Raw genomic sequence first — 24,900 nt, forward strand, 5'->3', positions numbered from 1 at the left:
ACTGGAAGAAGCCTCTGGTACCGTTAGATCAAGTCTGCTGCTCCATCTGTCATACAATCTTACGTGAACAAACTAAGCCCCAAATTAAAAGCAGCTTGGCTCTTCTGCCCCCAGAAATTTTTTTTTTTTTTTTATTTAAGGAATGTGAAGTCAGTTTGCCTCCTGCTTTTGAAGTGTACAATGGCAAGACATTAAAAGCACCTATTCAGTGCAAGTTTTTTTTTTAAAGTATTCTTCCCTTACAAATGTGTGATGTTTGGCAAACAGAGAAGACTGGCAGAAGGCAGGGAGAGACTATTAAAAAAAAATCAAACACTTTCAAATGAGAAGCAAAAAATAAAAAGTAATATTTTGATCTTTAAGCCATTTATCTGCTGCTGTAAGTATTCGTATACAACATCAATCCCTAACGTGTACAATGGGGTGGAGGTAAGCAGGCCATTTGGCTGCATCAAAGCAATGCTAAAGCTGAAATAATTAGAGTTGGGAATAGGACCACTGGGTAATTAAGAAATGCATACTAAACTGATATGTGCTGCTCTAACTGTACTCACTTCTCAAAATTCCTTTGCATTATGCCCCTTTATCAGTACTGCACCAATAAACACACTAGAATTTAGAAATGTGTTTTAAGTCAACTTCCCATTTCCATATATTAAAAAATTGTTAATAATGGCTTTCATTTAAACTTCCTGCTATTTTCACAATAGTTTTGTTCTGCTTTAGTCAGACCCTAACTGAAGCTGCTATAACAAAAAGCACATGGAAAGGAATTGCAATAGGCAAGTGTTATTTCAAAACACTGGTCAGCTTTTCTAGAGAACAAAAATACAATTCTCAGTCTGTCATTTCACAAAACCCATGCAGGTGCACATATGGTATCTTCTCCTACACTGCCAACATAAAAGGTAACAAAACAACATGAAAAGGAAAGAAAAAGCTTAACAAATATACCATGAAACCCAGTAGCAATACAGGCCGTAGTAAAGCTTTATTTCTTTTCCACTACAGGAGTCTCAAACATTATGGACAAAACCACATAATCCCACAACAGCTTTATTTTTCCCTCCAGGTAGATTGAGACCAGCCTGTCTGCTCTTGTACAGCATAGTGGCACCTAAAAATTCCAATTCATTTTCATACAGAATAAAGTAGCAATAACTTAGAACTAGAAAATTTCAATGCTGACCAGAAGACCGATATCGCAAAATCATGGATGGTAAATTGGGGTTTGTGGAAGCTTATAGTTCACCATAGAATTTCCATACCTCAATTACCTAAGAGCTGAATTCTTCCTCATTTTCCTTTTTTCTCCCCAGTCTTTTCTGTTTCTCCCTTCATGAAAACTGCAGCTGACATTAACTCCTGCTAATAATCTAGCCCTGCACCTTCACCTCTGCTTTTCAGCTTCATTATCCTGTAAAATATGTTGACTAGCTGATGCATCATCTCCACGCAACATACTCTTCATTTTTTGGCACTACCAAAGTGCATAAGTGAACATTCACAGGGGCACACACTGCAAGTTAAAATATAATGACCCTTTTCAAGAAAACTACTTTCTCCTCCTTAGGCAGGAATCCAGGCTGCTCGAGATGCGGGTCAAGCATGTGGAACTCCAGGTAAAGGGAAATTAACTCCCATTAACCATTTTCTTTAAAGAGTAATATCTTTTGTGACTCCTTAGAACATAATTCATGCTATTGCTTCTCCAGAAGCAATGTAGGCCTGCAACTCTGTGGTAGCAGCCAACAGTGACAGAGTAAAGCCTGTATGATTTGAGCTGGGGTTGAACAGAAGCACTTAAATATGCCATCACTAATGAGCTAAGCCCATAAGAGGAGGATAACACAAGATCACATTTTTTAAGCCATACTGTTTTGTGATTTTGCTTACTTCTTACAAAAGAAAATATTACACAGATATAAATTCCAAGCAGCAAGTGCTAGCTAAGACCATTTTTTCAGATCAGCAATTGCTCTTATGTAGCTATGTGACTATGATTACATCACACAAAGTAACCTATCCGAAGATCCACAGGACAGGACTACTGCCAAAAGAGATACAGTTAACCCCCTCTACTAAAGATCTGCATGGAAATCCAACAGTAAACTGAGCACATGGTTACATTTTCACAGAAGATGTTATTACAAACACTAGGTATAAAGCAGAATGGTTCCAATGACTGAAAAAACAGGGATCAGCTTTTCATTCTAATATGCAGCTTAATGTTTTTTATCTAGAAAAGCAAACAGGAAGCAGTAGCTCAGCATTCCCTGCACTATTCTAAACAAAACAAATAAAAACCAAAACAACAGACACTTAAGACATTCAGCATATAAAGATTTTGGTCAGGAACACAAACTCTGAAACCTAAACTTACACAAGCGCTGTTTTGCAATGTAACATTGATAGTATTTTACATCCAGAAAAAAATATATATACAATTTGATTTCAAGAACATCAACAAAACCATAGCTGTATCAATACAGAAAACAATTTAATTTGTTTCGAAATAAATATTTGACATACAAAGCACATACAGTGAGAAGGGTCACAATAAATTACTAACGGAGTTACTTGCTCATTCACTGAGAAAAGCCCTTGGTATTTCCAATTTTATACCATCAGATTTATCATTCTTGCTGATTTAAGCACAGCAGTAAACAAATATGGATCCCAATGCTTTCCTTCACAGGTACTGGCATGGATAATTTACTGCAGTGATCCAATTTGAAAATCAGTAGGGACCAGTAAATTGCTGCATAAAAGAGCAAGTGAATGAGGTGCTTTTTCCTTAGTGTCAGCAGCCTGTGATTATTATGTTTATTAGATTTTCTTGAAAGGGCTTCACATTTTCTCAAATATGCAGGAGAACTATATTTCCCTTCTGAGCCTTACATTAGCATATTGTGCCTCAGTCCTTGAATGCAAGTAAAAAATGAATTTCTCAATTCATTTGAGAAGTTTGTACCATCTGGATGGCACGGAGCTAAGCAATGAAACTCCCTTACTTGGGCAATATCTCCCATTATCACAGAGCTGGCTTTTGCAAAAAGTTTAATAAGTAATGCTAGCGGTTCATTAAAAAGATATTTCTGAATCCACGTTTAAGATTAGATTCAATTACGTGATCCATACTGAGAACGTATCTTTGGAATAAAGGACAGCTTGAGAATCTGTAAGTTTGACTCTCCTGGGATTTTTTAAGAAACTTACACCACATTAAAAGTTCTATTACAGAGACAACAATTTCAGTATACTTTAACCACAAATATATGCAGCAATTATAGACAACTGCAACAGATCAGCATAGCCTATTAAAATCTGGCACAGGAAGTGCCACTGTCACATATTTCTTCCCTCAACAGAAAGACACCAGAGCCATACCTAGCTCTTGCAGGTAGGAAGCAGTTTTTGAGAACATTTTAGAAGAGCATGCTCTTCTAGCTCTATGGTCTTTGCCAGCCTTAATCTGAGCACTGCAAGATACAGCACTTTTTGGAAATAGGACCAAATCATATGTAACATAGCAACAAATCACCACAAGGATTGCCTCCAATGCCCAATTTTTGTTTTTCCCTCCCACTGTTTCCTCCACTAGAGTTCTTACATCACCTCAGAAGATGAACCTTTCCTCCCACACCTCAATTCTTATCTGTAAAATGGACAAGAACTATACTTGCTTAATTAGAGATTGCACAGCAAACATGGCAATATGGGAGCCTAGTGATAAAAAGGTCCAGCATGGACTGTGCAAAGCAACCAACTAAATTATTTGTTTGGACATTACTAGCACAAAATTAACAGCTCAGAAGGTTTCAGAACAAACAGCAGTTCATGATTATAATTTAAAAAAAAAATCACTAACATGGAACTCAAAATATTGCAATATATTGACCAGTATTGCTCCCTTTGAACATCCATCATAGAACAATTAGCATTTCAGTTATGAAGGAAAGAAAACATAAGACTGACAGCACAAAACCGATAATGAAAAGACGAAAATTAAAAGACAATAAAGGAAAAGATGGATGCACATTAGTGGATTACTGTGTGTGCGCAAGAAATCCCTAATGGCAATAGCTGCTCCCAACAGACCCAATTGGTCCTGATGTTTTATTTCTCTACAGGAGAGAACAGAACAGGTAAGTGTTATCCTAGAATATCACATCTATAGCAGACTTGTGCACAGCAAGGGGTGCATCTACCTAAAAATTTATCCAACAGCACTTTAACTTATGGAAGTTTAGACAATAAGAACAATTACCAGTGTGATTCATACCAATGGGAACAATAACACTACCTAGTAGGCAGCCATTCTCCATGACAAAAGCTGTTCTGCTTCATATTTGGGGTTCACATTTTTACAGTCAGTTTCAACATCTCTCCGCTATCACAGACTTCTGTTATAGCGAAGTGCTGACAGTGAAATAATATGAGTAGTAGCAGTTATTAAGGAAGTAGGCACATGAGCAGAATGTTTTTTGTTAGCATTGAGACAGCTTGGTTTTACCAGGAAGGCAGCATAAGGCTACAATAAATAAAAACCAAGTTGATACAGTGTACACATGAGCTGCCTCATTTATTTTGCTTGGAAACTATGCTTATCCCTTTATATCATACTTTTGAGGCACTCCTCTAAGTTTTAACAGGCCACAACAAAATCCAGGCCTCAGTTTTGTCAAACAGCTCTTGACAAAGCCAAGAGCACAGCACTAGCCAAATCAAGCTCCTTTTATGACAAAACATTTCTCCACAACCCATTTTTAATACCACTCGTCAGAAAAAATGTTTCACATCCACATTTAGACTTGTACTGTAACCTCATTCACTTATTCCTTTTAACCAGCCTTCCCCTTTCACTGAGCTGGATCTCAGATTCAGCATCCTTCAGTTACAGCTGCAATATATCAGTTCCAACTCACTCAAATTTAATAAGAGCATATAGTCAAAGAACAGCAGACCACATTCACAACAGTTTTCTTAGACCAGAAGAACTTGCTCACAAGAAACATGTTATTATCCTTACACTAACTACCAAAGCATTTATTTGCTTTCCATTACTGGGATGGGGGATGAACTTAGATGACCTATTCAAAAGTGAAGAGCTGAACAGAGCCTGATGTCACCAGTCAAAAACAGTCAAAAACAGTCAAAAAGGTCTAGAACAGTGCTGAAGAGTTGCAATGGTAAGAAGTAAGTCTAGATTTCTCCTCTGAGATCATTGCTGTAGTGCCTACTCTTGGGTTAAGTTTTGAAGGAAAGAGTAATAAATCTTTGCATTGTAGAAGGCAAAAATTTCTGTAATATGACTTAGAGATGCACAAGATACTGAGTTGTCCCATTTCAAGAGCTGCAGTGGTAAGTGTGCACACATATAAGCACAAGACTGCGTTCTGCTCAACTTCCAGGTTCAAGTATCAGCACATTCCGTTAAAAAGAAAGCTTGAAGAGCCTAGCAAATTACATTTAACACTCATTTTATTGCAGTAGAAATTTTAGGTTTTATAAAATCCTCAAGTTACAGGATATACACATAGTGAATCTTGTTGCAAGTATTAGCAGCAGTAAAGCAGTACTGCATGCAGTTGCTTATGCAGTATGCAAGTGTTCTATAAATAACTAATCATGTTCAGAAAGCAAGATGCAAAGTCAAAGAGTATCATATTCGATTACCAAAAACAGGTCTTTATCAGTACCAAGAGGTTGAGCAAAAAATTAAGTGTGTAAATACACAGCTCTAAAATAGCAAGCTAAAACAACTGAAAAGGCCAAATAACATCCGCATTGCAAACAAGATAACTCAGTAGTTACATACTTTGCTCTGAGACTGTTTTCAGAAGTGTTTCACATTTCTCTGACTAAGGAAGAAGAGCACAGTACCTTAGGATTTTTACAAAAGGCCAATTATCCCATTTAATTTTATGCAATGAGAACATTAATATTAGCTACAGAAGATAAGGCAAATACTTTGCCTTGAACTTATGGAAAGATATTATATGCGGGCAGATAACACTCTTTTTCTATGACCTACCTTTCAGCTGCTGGGTGAATACATAATCAGCACTCAATTTAATATTCACTTCTGTAGTCATGATACTGCCTTCAGATCAGGCATAAGATGGATTTATGCCAAAAAATCCTACAGCAATTTGTTTCAATAGCTGCCTGAACAGGTGCAATCCTTTATGCAAATTTCCCATTACAATGAGAGTCTCAGAAACTGGAATAACAATTTATATAGAGCTAGCTACAGATTAATCTTCTAAAAAGCAGACATGCTTGAATTACTGCAGTCTCACATTTGTGTAGACACAAGAACATATCCGCAATGATTCTCCAAAAGTTACAACATTTACATTGATTAGTTCACTTAAGAGATGGTTAAAAGTTTAAGCACTGCATCTTTGTCTGAAAAGCCTCCAGGTCAGCAGTTTGGCTTGGTAAAACATCCTGTTTTGACAAGACAACTGAATTCTCCGTGGTCAGAGCCTTGAGATTTCTCCCAGCAACCAAACAGAAGGCTTCATCATAATTCTTCTGAGCTTCTACCTTATCTTTAAATGACATTAGCAGAAATAGGCTCTCCTGAAAAGGTGTTACCTATACCAGCTCGATACTCTTTAAATTTTGTTAAATTAAAGGTGGGCAATATTTTTCACTGAATATAGTGATTTGGACAATAATTCTACATATATTTAGTAAGCAGAAGAATACTGTCCAATATGTACTGCCTAGGTGTATGTACCAATGCTACCTGCTAGAGACACCCTACCATAGCAATGGTTCCAGCTAGTATAAACCTATTATGCACAGGCTCTTAAAGAGTTTTAATCAGCATCCAACAACTAATGATTTCTAAAAAACAATTCTGCAGGACTGGGTACGTTTAGGATAGAATGCAGCTACTTTTTTTTTCCACCAATTACCAATATAGCACAGTAATTTTGAAGTTTCCATGACTTGCTTTTGATATGCTAAATTTTATATTATCTCCAAGAAAAGCAAAGACACATTTTTATACAGCCTGGAGTGAGATCAGTGTAAAACCAGAAATTTAATCATCAGCAGAAGTGCCAGCTGCTCATAATGTTCACAATAGACGCGTGTCTGAAATTTGGCTATGCAGCAGTTGGTGCCAATCTGCTTATAAAGGAAATGCTGCTGAGACACAGTCTTCTTACAAAAACAGGGCATGAGGGCTTCATTATTAAATGTTCAACAACAATTCTCAACTCAGTGAAGAGAGTCCTGGGGGGGGAAAAAAAAAAAAAAGATTTAAATACAGAATAAAAATCACATAGCATTCACCAGAAGCAACTAATACCTAAATCACCTTTTCATTCATTTATTTCCTAAATAAAATAATTTTTAAAAAATTTACTACAACAACACACACTAATTCTAGTTAGCAAGTTCTTTAGATCAACTCAGCGTTGCAGCATCCTGCAAGAATTTCAGAATTCTTATTCTCTAAATGCTAATATTTTTAATCACCTTTAACTTAGTAAAGGACATAAAGACAGCAGAAAAATTCCACATTCAAGCAGGAAAAAAAACCAACAAAAACCAAACACCATAAAGAAATCAGAACACCCACTGCAGGTAGGCCGGAAAGAAGAGTGATAATTTCTTATAAATAGCATAAGAATTCAGGAGGCAAGAAAAAGTGGAGTGCTTGTGTTGCTTCTCATTAGAATGCAAACAACCCTGTATTCTAGATTCAGCTTTTAAAAAGAAACACTTAAGAAATAAAACCTGAAACACTAGCAGCACTTGAAATTACAAAAAGACAAGAAACTGGTCTTACTAGAAGTTTGTTTTCATGCACTTTTTTTTTTTTTTTTTTTACATAAAAAGTATCTTCACAAATATTTCAAATATATATTTTTTAATACATGTAATAAGACTGATTGATTTCTTACAAAATAAGAGGAAAATTGAGGCAATAAAATCTGTGATTCTAAAACCTGTCTTTGCATATCATGGCAGCCAAAGCTGCTGCTCTGGTATTTTATCAAACATTTTCCTAATTAGATAGTGATCAGATAGGAAAGTGAAATCTTACACTTTACAAAAGCTTGACATGAGAGAAATCTCAAAAGAGCATTGTCCTGAGCAAATCCTAGAAATATTTACAGTTTCAAGGTTTAAAGCACTGAAAGTTGGTCAAGTCAATGCAGAACAAAATCAATAATGCTCTATTTCACTTATAATAAACCTTACTTATAAATTTAAAGGAGGTAATGAGTATGCTTGAGATCATACACGGACTTTTTCCCTCCAGTTGACATTACACAAGTTCGCACATATCTGTTCATGTACGTGTTTAGCCTTAGAGAGACCAAGAATCTAAAAATATCTTTCTGATAAATGGTCGCAGAACAATTAAAAGACTCTTCTCCTAAAGCATACTTTTTAATTATGCAAACATGTTCTGAAAGCTCTCATTCAAGGACAGCACTTTAGTTGACTTCAGTTACATGAAATAAACATTACTTTAAAGGACTGTGGCAATTTTTTTTTATTTAAAACAAACATACATACACACCCAGATATATTTCACATTCTATCATTACCACTCGCACAGGCTGTGGATTCTCCTCCTCTGGAGATAAAGACCTATACCTGGATGCCTACCTATGCAGCCTGCAGTAGGGGGCCTGCTTTGCAGGGGGGTTGGACTCAACCATCTCTGGGGGTCCCTTCCAACCCCTACAATTCCGTGATTCTGTGATTTGGTATTATGTGTTATGTATCCGTTACAGAATGAAAAATGTCTGTACCTAAATAATACACTGTTAAACACTAACTTCCAAAATCAATGTGGTTATTACCTGCAGTACGGGTTTCGCCGAGAAGAGTAGCGTAATGTTAGAAACCTATAGTAAATGAATGGCTGGAGCAGACTCCCTTGACCACTGAAAGAGAACAGAGAAGCAGAGCTTAATGCTGATTTGCATAAATAAAATAGTCAGGACTTTCCCTAAGAAAACCTAGGAAACTATCCCAGCTCAAAAACGCCAGACTGGGGTCGTATTCGTTCAGACAATCCAGATCTGACAGCATAAAACATACATAACCATGCCTTTACAAAGGCAGAAACTTTAAGAAATGTAGTATAACTGCATCTGATGATGGGTAAAGAATCACAGAAGTGACAGCACAGTGTAGTTTGGTATTAAGGAAAAGCTTGCTGGACAAGCATGAAAATTGACTGATGTGAGTACTCCAGTTACACTGAGCTTTTTCAGCTCACAGCATGGTTCATGTTATAGAAGCACTATACTTACAGTACCTTTTGAAAAAAATCTTAGAACACAATGGAGACTATTTATGTATTCATATATTAACACTAATTAAACTGTTTCAGTTACTCTGAAATGAGATTTTTGTACTTCACAAAGCTGCTGTTCTATGTGACAGAGCTGCAAACCAAGACACAGCAAAGCACAGAAACATCTTGAGCTTACTTGATTGAATCTTCTTTATATAATGTAATATTAAAAATCTGTGTCACCATATCATAGTTCCAGAGTGGAAAAAGCAAAGTCTTGCATCTGTATGGTATTTACAAGCAATTTAACAGGCTTCAACAGTTTGTTCTCTAAACTTCCACCACAGTTTCATTTAACCTCTATACTGTTTTTACACTTGGTATATCATCTGTTACAAGTTTCTACTAGATGACTTATCAACTAGCTCCATTCCACACACTGAATTCTGTATAGAGAGGAAAAACACAAAGATCTTCGCCCCAAAGTTTTAGAGCAATCAAATGTTTCAGATGCTGGATACAGATAGTATCCATCAGTTGCTAAGTGGCCTTTGAAGGAAATACAATCCATTGGGGCTTAAGCATTTAAGTGTTCAGCTGCCCTACTGTAAGATAGAGACAAATGATGCATTCTATCACCTTGTAAGAAAATAAAGCTTCCCTTCTACTGCCTTTGAGACCACTCAAGACAAATGCTCTCACTGCGCTATGACATGCATAATGCAAATATTCCATCTTCAAGTACTGAAAGGAAGCAACTCAAACTTCAGTCATTGGCAGACTGTTATGCCTATGTGACTTCAGTAGGATTCCAACATGTACATTCTTAAGATCCCCAAAATGAAATCAACAGGCTGCACACAAACAAAGCAGGCAAACCCAGATGGAATAAATAAGGGTTTATGGTCAGAAGTAACATGGGAGAGGACATAACCTGCTCCTCCTTGCACTTTTCAAGCACCATGAAATTCCATGCTACTTAAACTTTTGGGATCTAAAACTAGAAGCAAGAGTAAACAGACACTTTTCAGTAGGGCTAAAGATCAATATTCTGTTAAACTGTCCAAAATTTAACATACTGAATGCTATGAAAGGGAGAGCTGTTTTGTTTTTTCTTCCATGCCCAACTATACCAGAATGAATGCTGTTTGATTTCATGATGCATCATCTTGAGAAATCTAGGAACAAAACTAAGCTTAAGCTAGAACAGACAACTATACACACAGAGATCCCTGTAACCCACAGAATTAACTACAAAAAATAATCTCATGCACAAAATTCCTAATTCTGAAAATATTAATGATAATTCTTACCTGAAGAGCATAAAAACTGTGGCTGGCATCAGAAAAATTTCATTGCAAGCAATGAATTTTAGAATATTCTGTTGATTAGCATTCAGTTTCTCTAGAAGATTTCTCAGAAAGGGCAGGCTATTTGAGCCTCGTGCCTTAAAGAAAAGAAAAAAACCACCATATCATTTCTTCAGCATAAAGTAGTATTAACATCTACCATTTATGAGTCATTTCAGCAAGTGATTGAAATTAATACTGCAAAGAATACTTTCAAGAAGAGTGGAGCCCCCATCAGAATAACCATTAATAATCTCAGGAACCATAGGCACATAAAGCTTAATTAAAAATAAAGCGTGCTGTAAATTCCCCATGCACACATTCTATGTTTAAGTGCACAGGGCTGGCCAGAAGCCTTATTCTGTCCACTAGGATGAAGTGCCTACAGTAGCAAGACGGCCTGGGCAGGATACACTGGATGTTGGAGATGCATTAAGCTGTAGAAAACTGTATATTGAGCAGATGGTTCACTTGACAATTTTATTTTATTTTATTTTTTGCTTCTTAGCTTCACCCTGAGGTTTGTTATTCCACCACTGAAATGGAACATTTGACTTCATAGCATATGGTTTAGCCTGAAAAGACAGGTCAGAAGTTTGGACCCCACTGTTACACAGTAGTGGCCTCCTTCAAAGAGAACCATTTCAAGAGAAATACTTGGTGTCAGCTTCAGCATATTACTAAGTTATAACAGAAGGAGAAAAACAAACCAGAAGACCTCTCAGATTCTGTGCCAAGATTCCATAGTACAGTTTCACTCTAACTCCTCTAACGTAGCTGAAGGAAACCACAGCTGCAACTCCCAAACTTGCTTATAAATCCCACGTGCACCAAGGGTATTAATCACATTGTATACTATGCCATACTTACATCAAGAACTTTCTTTGTGTATGTAGCAGCATGAAGCAAAGAAAACAGCAGAACTGGGAAAATACTCACTAAAGCAAGAATAAGGAAAATAAAAGACTGAAGAAGTGTATCATTTCCCCACGATATTATGTAAGAGGTCGGCTGGAATGAGCAATACTCGAGTAAGACACATCTATGTTTAACATCTATATTTATAGCTGTTCCATTTTCTCCTTACATCTTTCTTTGCTATGCATTCTTCTTATTTAAAATCAGTGTATACATATGTATGCAGAAGTAGAACATACACCATGATTACACACCTGTCTGCTTCTAATGAAATGCATTCTTTCTACATGAAAGACGTGTAAGGTTACTACTTAAAATCCACCATATACACATAGCACAGTTTTATAAACAGATGCTACAAAATGCATTTTATCACCAAAGAACATGCAATTTCCAGCAGTTCAGAGAGCAAGGACATAGACATTCCTCTGCCAAAGGCATTCTAAGAGTAGGACATCAAGCATACACACAACGCAGCATGAAGAAGAGCTTCTTCAATATCAGCTTTGACGAGCCACAGGAATAAGCCCTTTTTGCAAAATGTTTAGTTACTTATCCAGAACAGCTATTACAGAATAATTGCATCTCGACATATGTTTTACTTCTAGAGAAGTTATATATAAACTTGCTCCAGTCATAAATGTCATAAATAAGAGTTATCAGTTTTTCTTAAAGGATCATGTAAGATTGGTTACAGAATTCTCTGAATTTAAGTTTCAGGAAGAGAAAATAAGATAAGGATCAGAGACTGCAGTGCATTATGTACAGAGGTGATTAACCTGAACATGGATCAATTCTACTTTACATAGAGTATGTTTTGTGAATAGTAAACATACTCTTTTCTTTAAGTCACAGAATCACAGAATGGCCTGGGTTGGAAGGGTTGGATCATGGATCTCTAACTCCCCTACCACGGGCAAGGCCACCAACCTCCCCATTTAATACTTAACCAGGCTGCCCAGGGCCCCATCCAATCTGGACTCGAACACCTCCAAGGACAGGGCATCCACAACCTCTGTGGGCAGCCTGTTCCAGCACCCTGCTACTCTCATAGTAAAGAACTTCCCTCTGACAGCCAACCTAAATCTTCCTCCTTCAGCTTAAAAGCAAGGGATGTGGCATGGGTGATGAAAAGAATCAAGTTTTTAAGATATTTAAAAATGTTACCAAGACAACCCAAGCAAAGGATACTTGTGACAGGGTAGGAGTTCACAAAGATAAGAGAGTACAGCAGGTAGTGGCAGCTGTCCTCCAGCAAAGCCTGGGCCAGAAAGGCCCTGCTAAGCTGGAAGTGTGGTAGCCTTTGGTGTAGTCGGAGAGCACTAGTGAGAGCATTTGCCAGCAAGGCGCGCTGATAGAAGCTTGCTGCTTCATGCAACCTGCAAATCATCAGAGGAGACGTTACCATATGAACCAAGCCCCTGTTCAGAAGCCTTTCACCCCTGAGAATTGCATCACAATTGTGCAGTACTTTTCATATTTCTGTTATCATACATAAGCACTGTTACCAAAATACACTTAGAAACTGGTAACAGTGACTTAATGCAGATGTTGAAGGTAAAAATAACTCAATATATTATTTATTCCATAACTACATCAAAACATGAGTATTTGCCAGTACTTGACAATTGCTGAGCATTTTCTAAACATACCAACAAATGTTTAAAGCCAATCTTAAATAATTAGTAAAATCTTTTCTCACAAACCAACCCAACAAACTAAGTAATAAGTTACCCTTACTTGGGAAACTACTCTATGAAAACAGAATGTAGTCACTTATAAATTTTTAATGTTGTTTCACAATGTTAAAATACATACCCTAGAAGAGGCAGGACAAATAAAGCAGAGCAGTAAACTGTGAACAAGCGGGAAATCCACATTGCTGTATCCAACTTGTTAGCCATCAGAAATTGCTACATTAAAAGATAACAATAACAAAAACACAACCCCAAATAAGTTGGTATCTTAATATTTGCATACAAGGAACATTCTTCCTTCAGTATTAAATGGCAGCCTTGACTAGGATCAAACTATTGCCTGAAGGGAGTATTTTCATCCTGCATGATACTAGATTCATACGATGTTTCAGTGTACTAACCAGATTGCAAATGGAGCCTTTTCACTCTGAGGCAGCCTTCTGTATCCCACAATGAACCACAGCACCGAGATCCTCTGTAGAGGCAGTGAGGGTCTCTACACAGACCAATCTCACTGGGTAGCCAACTTCAAGAACTTCTCACGCAACCTCTTCAGACCAAACTGGCTGCTGTATCTATCGCTCCAGGGCTCATTTTAAATGAAATTTCAAGCAGCTAGGCCTAGGATCACCACACTTCTTAGGCAAGAGAAGAAAGAAGTAGCAAACTGAAGCTGACATGACTGCTTCCAAGGGAAAAGGTCATGGATTCAAATAAATAAATGGAATTCCCAGCACTTCTCCTGTTTTTCAACACTGCATAGCCACGGTCCCCTTCCCTGGTTTACACGGCCCCAGCACCAGGAAGGCTGTAACAAACCACGGCACACTTTCAGTTACACACATCAGAACGCTGCCCTCCTTTCAGCCGCACTCCTCGTGGGTTATCCGTCCTGCTCCCACATTCGCGTGCTTCACTTTGTGTTTGACTTCAGCCAGGACCTCCTTTTTTTTCTTCTTTTTTCTTCTTTTTTTTTCTTTTTTATTTTTTTGCCCGCTCTCGCCTCCCGCTCTCCCAGCCTCTTTGCACTCCTCCTCCCCGCCCTCGCCCGAGTGGCACCTCCCTCCCGGCACCGGGGCCGCGGGGACACCGAGGACAGCCGGCCCCGCTCCGTGCCCCCACCCTCCCCGCACAGCCGGGCCTGCTCTGCCCGGCCCGGCGCTGCTCACCACGGCTCCGCCGCCGGCTCCGCCTTGCACGGGTCCGTTCTGCGTAGAATCCGCCATGGCCGCACCTGCGGACAGAGAAGCGCCTCAGCCGGGTCTGGGATCGGGACGGCCTCCGCTTCCCACCTTCCGCTCCCGGCCCTGCGGGACGCACCGCGAGAGCCGCCGGCCCCGATCCCACGCGCAGCTAAGCCCTGCCCCGGATGCGGCCTGATGTCACTTCCAGCGCCCCGTGCAGCCTGCCGGGCAATGTAGGCTCGCTGACGTCACGCTGCCCGGCTCGTGACGTCACAAGGCCTCGCCGGGAGCCGCGGCGGCGTTGGGTTCCGAGCCCTGCGCCCCACGGGTGCCCTGAGGCGGGGCGGGGCGCGGTGCCCGCCTGCGGCCCTGAGCTGCTTCGCCTGTGCAATGACATCACCGCACGCGGCGCATCAGCACGGCGGCGGGCATTCATCCTCTCTTATGGCACCTCCGGCTCTGCCGCTCCCCCAGGCCTGGTGCTCATTTCCCTGCTTGCTCTGTGTGCTCCCCATAGAGCTGGTGCTGCGTGAACCACATCAGCAATGCTGTTGTGAAGCCAGAGCTGGACGACACAAGGCACAACTCTCCCGCTCACTCTGTAATATGTAGCATGTGCCATCTGAAAGGCCTCAGAAGTGATTAATGCTCCTTTCATTGATACGTTCTTTGTCTTAATATTGATTTTTTAATTGATCTGAGCCACACGTGATTTTATTCTTGATTAGAGTTTCCATGAATGGAGCACAATTCCGCTGAAGCAACTATCTAGCAAAAGAAGACAAATAAAAAACCATCTCATGGAAGCCTTTGCCTGCTGGCTTGGTCTGAGCTCTGGGGTTTCTCTCAGGGATGTGCTGCTACAGGTTCCCCCTCCTGGTGACAGATTCCAGAAATGCAAGCCACCTGCTCAAGGTTCTAATCATTCCCAGATGCTTTTAATTACTCTTCAGCAGGAAGAAAAAAATTTAAAATTAAAAAAAAAAAAAAAGACATCCTTTGGGGAAGGAGGCTGTTGGAACGATCAGCCACAATCAGTTTCTGGCTTGTGATGATTAAACTTAAAGATTGATTGGAACAGACTCAGGAAGGCACCAGGAGAATGCGTAATGAAATATGTTGACAGGGAAGGAGCAAAAGAAGTCAGCTGATAGGGTCTCAAATATCATAACCAGTACAAGCAAGTTAAGACTTTGTGCTAATTAACACATTTTAGAGTGAAGATGCAGAATATGATTTTTCACTTGTTTTCCAGATCACTCATTTCTTCTTAAAAGTGCTGCAAAGCAGTCATGAGAACTGCTTGCTATTTTGGAGCAACTCCCCAGGTGAAGAAGATTGTGGGATAAACAGCACCTGAGAATTGGAGCATTCCATGTGTCTACTGCATGTTCTCAAGTGTGCAGTTAAAAGACCGATAAACACTTATGTTAAACTGAAATTAAGGCTGTGAGCACAGCCCCTGTAAATTAAGTTTAACCATTACCAGATTGTTTTCTTTCTTACAAAATAAAATATTAACTTACCTAGATTTGCATCTTTAGATAAAAGTGCAGTGTAGAAATACACCTCAGAAAACCCGAGATTTAATTATGCCAAATGTAAATGTCACAAGGGGAATAACAATAAAATAAAAATACTATTAAAAAAAAAAAAAAAAAAGCCTTCTGATGAGTCTTCAATATTATATATTTCATAAATAGCCCTGGGATGACAAAGGCATGTTGTTGACAGGAGTGTTTATTTAGCCCTTAGCATTTGTAATTTACAAACAATTGAATGCACACACGCACAGAACATTGACTTCTAGAGTCTGGTTTGTTGTTCGTCAGTCATAACATTTTAACATTACTGGATGTGGCTCTGGGCAGCCTGGTCTAGTAGTTGGCAACCCTGCCCACAACAGGGGGCTTGAAACTAGGTGATCTCGAAGGTCCTTTTCAATCCAGGCCATTCTATGATTCCATGATTGTGCATTTTCTTCTTGTAAAAGTTGTCATTCACAGATTGGCCTTAATTTTATTTAAATAGAATGCTATTCTATTGTTTATTCCTAAAATTTAACTTAGAAAACTTAACTAGGAATTAGGAGAACTTTATCAGGAAGATCAGACTTGGGTCTTTACTGCTGAGAATTTGTCATTTTTTATATATTGATTTTCTTTTCCTGACGTTCCCCATCACTTTCATTCTCCATCTATTGTTACTTCTTGTTCGATATCGTCTCCTATGGAGCAATTTGGACCTCAGTACTGTTCACTTCAACTTGAGAAAAAAACATTAAGTCGTATCTCCAGAAATTAAGTTTCAGCTATTGGCTTCTCCCATTCCCAATTCTTCTCTGCTATAATGTTGCTGATTGAGCAGAGAGGAGAAGCAGAAATTGATTCCTATGTTATTAATGATTTGGTTTTGACAGCTGTAAGGGGGTTCTTTTGTACCATCAAGGCACCAGTTTGCTTACTTCTGCTACCATTGATGATTGATTCAGAGATGTAGAAGAGTATTGTTGTAATTGCCAAGGACTTATCTATCTCATTAGCAATCCAGTCCCATTTCTCCTCTGTGGCAGTCCAACACAATCAGCACAGACATATCTGAAATCATAACTAACACATCTCTCTGTTTAACCCCAGTACATTTATAAGCCCATAGAGAATTATTGGCACTTGAGGTACTTAGGATCAGCTTTCTTAATTAAAGAAATTATGGATACTAGGAGGTACATTCTGACATTTCAGGCCCAGACATCTACTTCCACTGAACCACTTTGAAGCCTCAAGGAAAAAAGTAAAACACATGTATTGTCTGTAAAATATTTAATATATTTAAGACAATATGAATGCTTTGCATTTGATTAGCTCAGGCTGAGTCTCCAGACAGTCACAATATCAGTGCGAGTTAGATATTACATGGAGAGTTTAGGTCAAAAATGCTAGTGATTTGTGTACATATGCAAAAGCAGTGCCATAGCTGGGCTGAAAAGGGAATTCACTGTTCCCGAGACCCCATTGCCACTTTCTTTCTGAGACCCTCTGTGTTTCCAGATGCAATCATCTGCAACTCCATACATAATTTGAAGACAGTTTGCATATCTAAAGACTAGGGAGGCTTTTGTTGTGTTTCAGATTAATTGCTAAGAACATCATTACAGACACTGTGGAACTATTTTATGAACTAAAATCATTATTGAATAAATTTGGAAAATGATAGCAAAAAATGCATTGAACTTTACATGTTGTCTTAAAATTGGACATTTTACTGCTTTTCTAATAGTATCACAACCAGTATCATGCAGTTGCTGTGGTCTTCAGCAGCCCCAATTATCAGTTATTATAAAAAAGTTGGTGTGTCATTGTTTAAATGTTGTTCAGCACCTTGCAGCAAAGAGCATTTGAAGTTCAGATAACGATTTATCTAATTTGTACTTCTTGACTTGTTGCTAACATCTGCTTACAGTTTTTAATTTATTTCTATTTATCGCTAATAAGAGAGACCATTCTTATAAAGCCAATAGGATTGCAATTCTTCATGGCCAAGCCAGCTCCATTGGCTCCATTATTTGTATCCATAGTGTGTAACGCAAAGCTAAAGTAAGTTTTTATGCAAAGTTGTAATGAACAATTTGGTTCTTGTTTGTGGTTATCTCAAGCTGGCTGTCCAAATTTCAAGAAACAATGAAGGACACTGGGTCAATCAATGCCTGTTACATTTTTCAGAAGCAGAAACAGAAGTCTTCTGTCTCTCTCTACAAGATTGCTGTGTGTTTTTTTGCTTGATGGTCTGTACCAATATCAAATGTGGTTTTATTTCTTTACCCTCACTGCTGGAGTTTCCATTTACTCACCCTTCCAGGAAGGATTAGCCTTTTAATTATTAAGTCCCTGCCAAAGAAGTGAAAGAGAGAAGCCACAACCTTGTTGAAGATGTGGAAAACAGGAAGATAGTCCTCTCTTTTGCATTCTATATTTTTGTAACTTCCAGTGTTTTCATATATTCCTACCTTATTGAGATGGATGACACAGAAGCTACAAGTGTAAGCTGAAAATGTTACGAAGAAGTGTGATAAATGGATGTATATTTTGTTAAGAGCAGAGATATGTCCTTGGCACGTAGCTGAATCAGAAAGCATTGTTACCTGTGTATTTCATTTGCAACATACATGAAAAATATGGGAAACTTGAGAATGGAAAGAAAGATGGGCACGTGTTCCTTTAATAAACACAAAGAAGATTTTAGAATTCTGCAGCAAGAGAACATATCAACAAAAGGAAGAATACACTGAATTATAGATGTGAGCTTTCAACTACCTGTTCTGATTAGAAATACTGCTGCAGGAAAAACTGATAAGTATCCTCTTGTGTGCCTGGAAAAATTATGGAGGTGTAGTGATTAACGCTGATTGCTGAACTGAATATTGGGTTCACTGACAAAAAAAGTTGCCCTTCCCCTGCTAGCCAGGGACTACAACGAGCCAGTATAAATATGGGGCAAGAACAAATCCCATGTTGTGAAGTTTCCCAATGAAAACTTCTGTTCATGGTACTAGGAACATTAGCTGTATGTATGCACAAAAATATGAAAAGAAACATTCCCTTTCTAAAATATTGCCCTGAGTAAAACTGAGCCAAAAACCTGCACATTTTGGCAAGAATAGCACTTGATGTGGAACTGCCACAATGAGCTGAAGACCAATATCACTATCATTTGCGGTCCAGCCATCTTCTGCAGATACATTTGTGAAGAGGATAATGTTTCTGCCATCCATTCAGCATAAACAGATGTTTGCAGATAAATAATAAGGACTGCAAGCCATGTAAGCTGATTTAATATGAACCACCAAGAAGTTTTCTGCTTCTACCTGAGGCTAACATTTTCATTCAAAATGGCTGTGTCAGCCAAAATACAGGAAATCCCACTCCATTCACGTACAAAGCCTTTGTTACAACTGCAGCAAATGCAGGGACTGCACAGTTTTTGTTCTTTGCACCCCTAAAACTCACTCTGAATTCACCCACCGGCATCTTTAGATTTTTATTCCACATCTGTCAGTATTGTCTACATTAAGATTGCTACAAAAGTACCTGGGAAGTAGATGTTCTACCTAATAAGACTAGAGGAGGCTTCAAGGAGAGGCTTTTGATTTTTGACATTTTTTACTGAATCCTACATGGTTTCCTAACCAGCGTAGGTCTGAGTCATTTTGTTTATTCTATTTTCTAAATTGTTCTTGGTCTTTTATCACATATTTCAAAGCTGAGTTTTCAAAAGAACCTTGAGGTGAAAATAAACTACAAAATCAGTAACTTCCTGCATGCTTTGTGAGATCCAAATCAGAAGTACATAGTCAAAGAAAACTGGAGGAACAATTAAGTGACAGGAACACTTGGAAATGTTTTTAACACATTACATTAAATTGTTTAAGCCCACTGGAGTGACATGTCTCCTTTAGTTAAGTGGTTGCTAATTTTTGGTTGTGGGCAGCAGTGACATTTTTTACTCATCATTATTTGTTCATTTAACAAACAAGAAACAGATGCTTCAAGGGTACCAGTTTATATAATTAATCTATCTATTTTTTATTTTATTCCATATAATTTAATTAGATTAATCAAGGTTTATAATCATTACCAAAAAGGTATGTGCATATTTTATCCAACAGTTTTTTTGTAGCCGCTGGTAATCAATAAGAGCTCAGAACTTAGGAAAGATAAAGAATACATGGAAAGACAATCAGGTTAATTAGATTTGTCCTTCCAAACAGTCATAGGTAAAGTCCATCCATTTAAATCTGATCTAATCGTGTGCTGAAGTGGCCTGAAATTGAATGAAATCAAGCTGTCCATATCCTAGAGATGCTCTTATTGAGATATTAAGATCCTCAAGGATACCAATTAGTCAGATAGTCTGCTGATAAGAATAAGCTTCTCACTGTTTTAATGCTTCTGATTTATATATACACTATGGTGACTAGTAACGGAAACATTCTTAGAGGCTTGAAACTTCTTACTGAATTCAGTGTTCCGTGTTACGTATTTCACAGTAATGAACTTCTGTTTCTTATTTGGCAATCCAGGATTGCTTATATATAGACACCAATAATTACTTTATTGGGAAGCTAAGATACAGGGGAATTAGGGTTCAAGGGAGATATCGGGCATTATGAAAAGAATTACTCAAGCAACTTACAGAGACACGTATACAAAATGAAGAGCTTAACACAGAGCAAGTTGAATGAGATTACAGTTTCTGAAAGGTAACAGCTAGTGGTGTATCAGACAGCGGCATATGGAACAGGCAGGAAGAGAAGCACAGGGAATCCAGGAACAGGCTACAGAAAACTGTTTAAACTCACTGCTTGCCTCTTCATAGAGGCTTAATGAGGATTTTGACAAATTTCTGAAAATCAAGCAAATGCCCTTAATCTCATTTTCCTAATAAAAAAAATAGAAAAGAGGCTTTTTTGTCATAGATTGTCCCACATTACAATTTGTCCAAGACTACCATCAATAATTATTTGGTAAGATAACTGCATAATCAATGGATATCAAGATGTTACAATCACAAAATAAACAAGAGAGTTAGGCAAAGTGAACTATGATAACAAGAGAGAATAAATGGAAGGCTTACCCTTATGCTGGGCTCGCCACAAAACACCAGAAGAAGGGATCTCCAGACGAGATCCTTCCCCACTGGTAGCCAGCTCTTAAATAGGTCCAGGAGGGATGGAGCCTGGCTCCACCCCTTCCGGCAGCACAGCTGAATTGCCTTCAGCTGTGCTCCTCTGGCTGACTCATGGCTCGCCTCAGGTGATCAATCAGAGGTTCAGGCCGTGACTCAGCAGTTCCCATACAGATAATATATCCTCTACCTTTGTTTTAATGTTTTCTAGGGTGAGGGTCTTCATAAAGCCTTGAAATTTGAAAAATATGACATGCTTCTCGTGTGGTTCCTTCAGAAGCGTTTGTCTGCTGAGAGGAGCAACATGTAAAGGTTAGAAGAATTCTGATAGGAACAGGCAAAGAGATCCAGTTCACACAACATGAAAAAATCTGCACTGCTACAACTGCATGGTTAATTAATATCCTGGGAGAGATGCTTGAAGAGGAAGGAGCTCAGCCAATGCTCATCATAATTCCTCTGATCTCTCATTAGGGAAACAGCAGCTGTGAGAAGATGTCCTCAATATATGATTTCACAGTGGGTGAGGTGGGAAAGATACAATGATGTTTGACCATTTAAAGTCATTTGCGCTAAGGATTTTTAAGTGGCACTCTAGATTTAAGACTGACAGACTGGGTAAAGAGATGAATGGGGAAAAAAGATTTAAAGGGAGAAGTGTGACGTGATGTGCACACCGATTTTAGCACAAATAGAAAAAAAATCATAAAAATAAATGTATAAAGGACCATCAGTCAGATGAAAGTTGAAGCATTTAAGAAGGACGCTGAAAGTAGTGTCCTTAATGAAAGGAACGTTCTTGAGGAATTGGAAATAAACAGTAAGAAATGAGGGAATTATTAACATGCAGCAGGATTTTGCTTAAAGAGGAATCTGTGTCCTTGGATAATTTCATGGCTCAGATAAAAAAAAAATCCACAGGTGACTTGATTTAACATTGGATACGGTCCTACTTTAAGAGGAAGGAGGGACCAGCTGGCCCCTGGGGTCTGTTCCAATCAACATTTATACCATTTTATGAAAAGTGAGGGATTGAAGTGGCAAAGCTAAAGAAACTGGAACAACCAGTAATGGGCGTGACATCCACCATTGTAAGGATAACAAATACATGATGGAAGAGCAGTCATGGATGTTACATGGGTACTGAAGAATAAGGACTCTTAAGGAGTCATAGAAATTAAAGTGAAGGGAAGAGTAACAAAGCAAGTTAATAACAGGATAAATATTCTCAGGAAATGCATCATTATGAAAAAAAAAGTTGATTTCTAAGGTATAGATAAAAGAACACAGTTTATTAGTAACCGTATAGTGCAGCTATTCTTAGATGTTACAGTTCACATACTTTCTCATCAATAACACATTAACAACCTGGGATGCTACCTCCATCTTTTTCTTTTTTTTAAGTAATAGTGAAAAGAACCCTGGAGTGAGGAATTGTGAGTTCTAAATTGAACAATTAAAAAAGTACATTTATCTAAGCCTTTTATATTTTACAAAGAGGTATAGCAAGAAAGTAAGCAGTTAATGAGTTCATCTGTACAGAAGAATACAAGTAAAAGTAGCAAAAAGATAATAAAAATGATGTATGCCATAGCAAAATGTCTGTCATTCCTTCCCTAATTTCTTACAATGGCAAGGAAGAAAAAATCTCCACCCCTACATAGATCTGAATGAATACGTACTTCAGGAAAGATATTGGAAAAACACATGAGGGAATAAGACTTGTTAGTCTACCAAATATAAAGATAGCAAAGATTAAAAGGGAAAGACTGAAGGGTAGTTACTGATGTAGCTCCTGATAAATGATAAATTGCAAAATTGAACTTGTTCAGTACACTCGTGACTGTATAATGACATAGATATTAGTATGTAGATAGGGTTATCTGCAGTACTACAAATACAAAAAGATTGCTTTGTCATGCAGGAAAAAAAGTCTGCATAGCTTCAAAGTCCTGAATAAAAGAAGCAAGACCAATTTAGTAGTAGCAGACACCAAATAATAACTATGTGCTCTCAACAAAAACCTGCTAGGAGAGAGGAGAATCACAGGTGGAGTTGAAGGTGCCAGACTATCCAAGTGTGAATTGGAATTGCCAACATGGTAGGCAACCTGAGAGATAAATGGAATCCTCTGTACAATAAAAAGAAATAAGGAAATATTATTTCCACTGTAGGTGACACAGATGGAACTTCATCTAAAAGGCATTGCACTCTTCTGGCCATGTAAGTTCCAGGGCAAGGAACTGAAAAAGAAGTGTGGGGAGTACATAGAGGAGAACAGCCAATTTCAATTTCACTACAGAACAGTAGAAGAGAATTGCTGTGTTTTAATTAAATAACACCATGGCATGTATGCAGTCATTTAAGTTAAAGTTTGTACCAAAAAAAAAAAAAGATAGGTACAAAGTTTTGTTCATTTATTTTGGCTGGATACAAGAAAAAAGAAAGCTCCTAACCAAACACTCAGAAACACTAATGGTCTTTCCAGATTCTATTGGATCTTCCCTTCAAATTCCTTTTGGTTTCACTTTGGACTTATTTTGGATGCCATTCAAACTACAAAAGCCAGAATATTGTTCATCAATTGTAATTCCAAGATAAGCTTTTCCTCAGTACCATCTTATTCCTTGAACTAAGACAGAGCTACCATCTGAAATATAAACAGAAAACAGATCATGAAGCCTGCCCTCTTTAAATCCACTACAAAAATAACGCAGTTTGGGTTGGGTTGGGCTTTTCTTGTTTTGTTTTTTTTTTCAGAACAGAGTATTATCCACCCAACAAAGATGGTACCAACTCTGTAGAGTTGTCCATGGCCAAGATGAGGATGCTGACTGCCAAAATTAACTACCAGCCCACTACTAACTACTAAACCACTGCCTCAGGAAACATTTCCTTTGCAAATGCTTTTTCAAAGATGTTGGTTTAAAATAAGCAAATAAAACATGTTTAACTGGTTTATCTATGTGTTTGTTTGTCTGTGTGTTTGTTTGTTTTCCCAGAACAAAGATGAATAATGGTAACAGTTTCAAGCCTAATGGCATTTTTATCCTGTCATGTCAATGTACACTTCTAAAGACTACATGTGATCAGGTTATTTTACAACAGTTTTAAACCAGAAGCATCAGTGATAACATTTAATTAATTCTGCCTGTGGTCATCAACTCATGCAATACAGTAAGAATTCTGTCAGCCTAGTATTTGTCTTAGCTCTTTGTAGTGCTTATCAGAGGATTTATCAGCTAGCAGTGAAACTGGAAAATTGTCATTCAGTAGTCAAATTGGGGATGAGATAAAGAAGAAGATAACGCATAGCTTTCTCTTCTAGCTGTAATTTCAGATAAATGTTAAATTCAATACACTGAATCATCAAACAAATGTATTTCTATTGCTGAAGTCTTTTTACTTCGGATATGAATATAATTTAACATAGGCACTTGATAGTAGATAAAATATTTAGGAAAACAAATGTTTTTTGTATTCATTAATTGGTGTCCATCACAACTATGCAAACGTATTTATATTAATCCTCTTAACAGGTTAATATCGTGTTTTCCAGTGCACAGTCCACAGAAGGGATTAAACATTGCATGCCTGAAAAAAAGGAAAGCAGTTGACCAAATAATAGCTAAGGGAAAAGGCATAATTAGTGCTTAGATAGTTTACATTATGGCAAAAGAATGAGTGGTTTCTCATCTCTTCTGAAGATACCTTGTTCCACAGGAGAGCTCGTTTGCAAGACAGATCTGTTTCCATTACCTCCCTTTTCCCACTGGAAAAAAAATTGTTAG

The 24,900-nt window shown here is 38.1% G+C and overlaps 1 protein-coding gene across 3 annotated transcripts; it reads right to left on the reverse strand.

Annotated features, from left to right (window-relative positions):
• Window positions 1-966: 966 nt before the first annotated feature.
• Window positions 967-21,081, reverse strand: TMEM33 (transmembrane protein 33). 3 transcript variants are annotated; one of them, XM_048941023.1, is made up of 8 exons: window positions 21,059-21,081; window positions 14,414-14,478; window positions 13,366-13,460; window positions 12,739-12,926; window positions 11,500-11,567; window positions 10,594-10,727; window positions 8,841-8,924; window positions 967-7,254 (listed from the first exon to the last, which is right to left on the reverse strand). In XM_048941023.1, exons 2-8 carry the CDS (start codon window positions 14,468-14,470, stop codon window positions 7,125-7,127), a joined length of 756 nt encoding a protein of 251 aa, XP_048796980.1. In that variant the 5' UTR covers window positions 14,471-14,478; window positions 21,059-21,081; the 3' UTR covers window positions 967-7,124. The 3 variants fall into 3 exon arrangements, with proteins under 3 accessions (XP_048796980.1, XP_048796979.1, XP_048796977.1); XM_048941022.1 differs by lacking the exon at window positions 21,059-21,081 and adding an exon at window positions 14,565-14,632; XM_048941020.1 differs by lacking the exon at window positions 21,059-21,081 and having other exon boundaries at window positions 14,414-14,628.
• Window positions 21,082-24,900: the final 3,819 nt, after the last annotated feature.

The sequence above is a fragment of the Lagopus muta genome, chromosome 4, assembly GCF_023343835.1.
Source record: "Lagopus muta isolate bLagMut1 chromosome 4, bLagMut1 primary, whole genome shotgun sequence".
Classification (NCBI taxonomy): Eukaryota; Metazoa; Chordata; class Aves; order Galliformes; family Phasianidae; genus Lagopus; species Lagopus muta.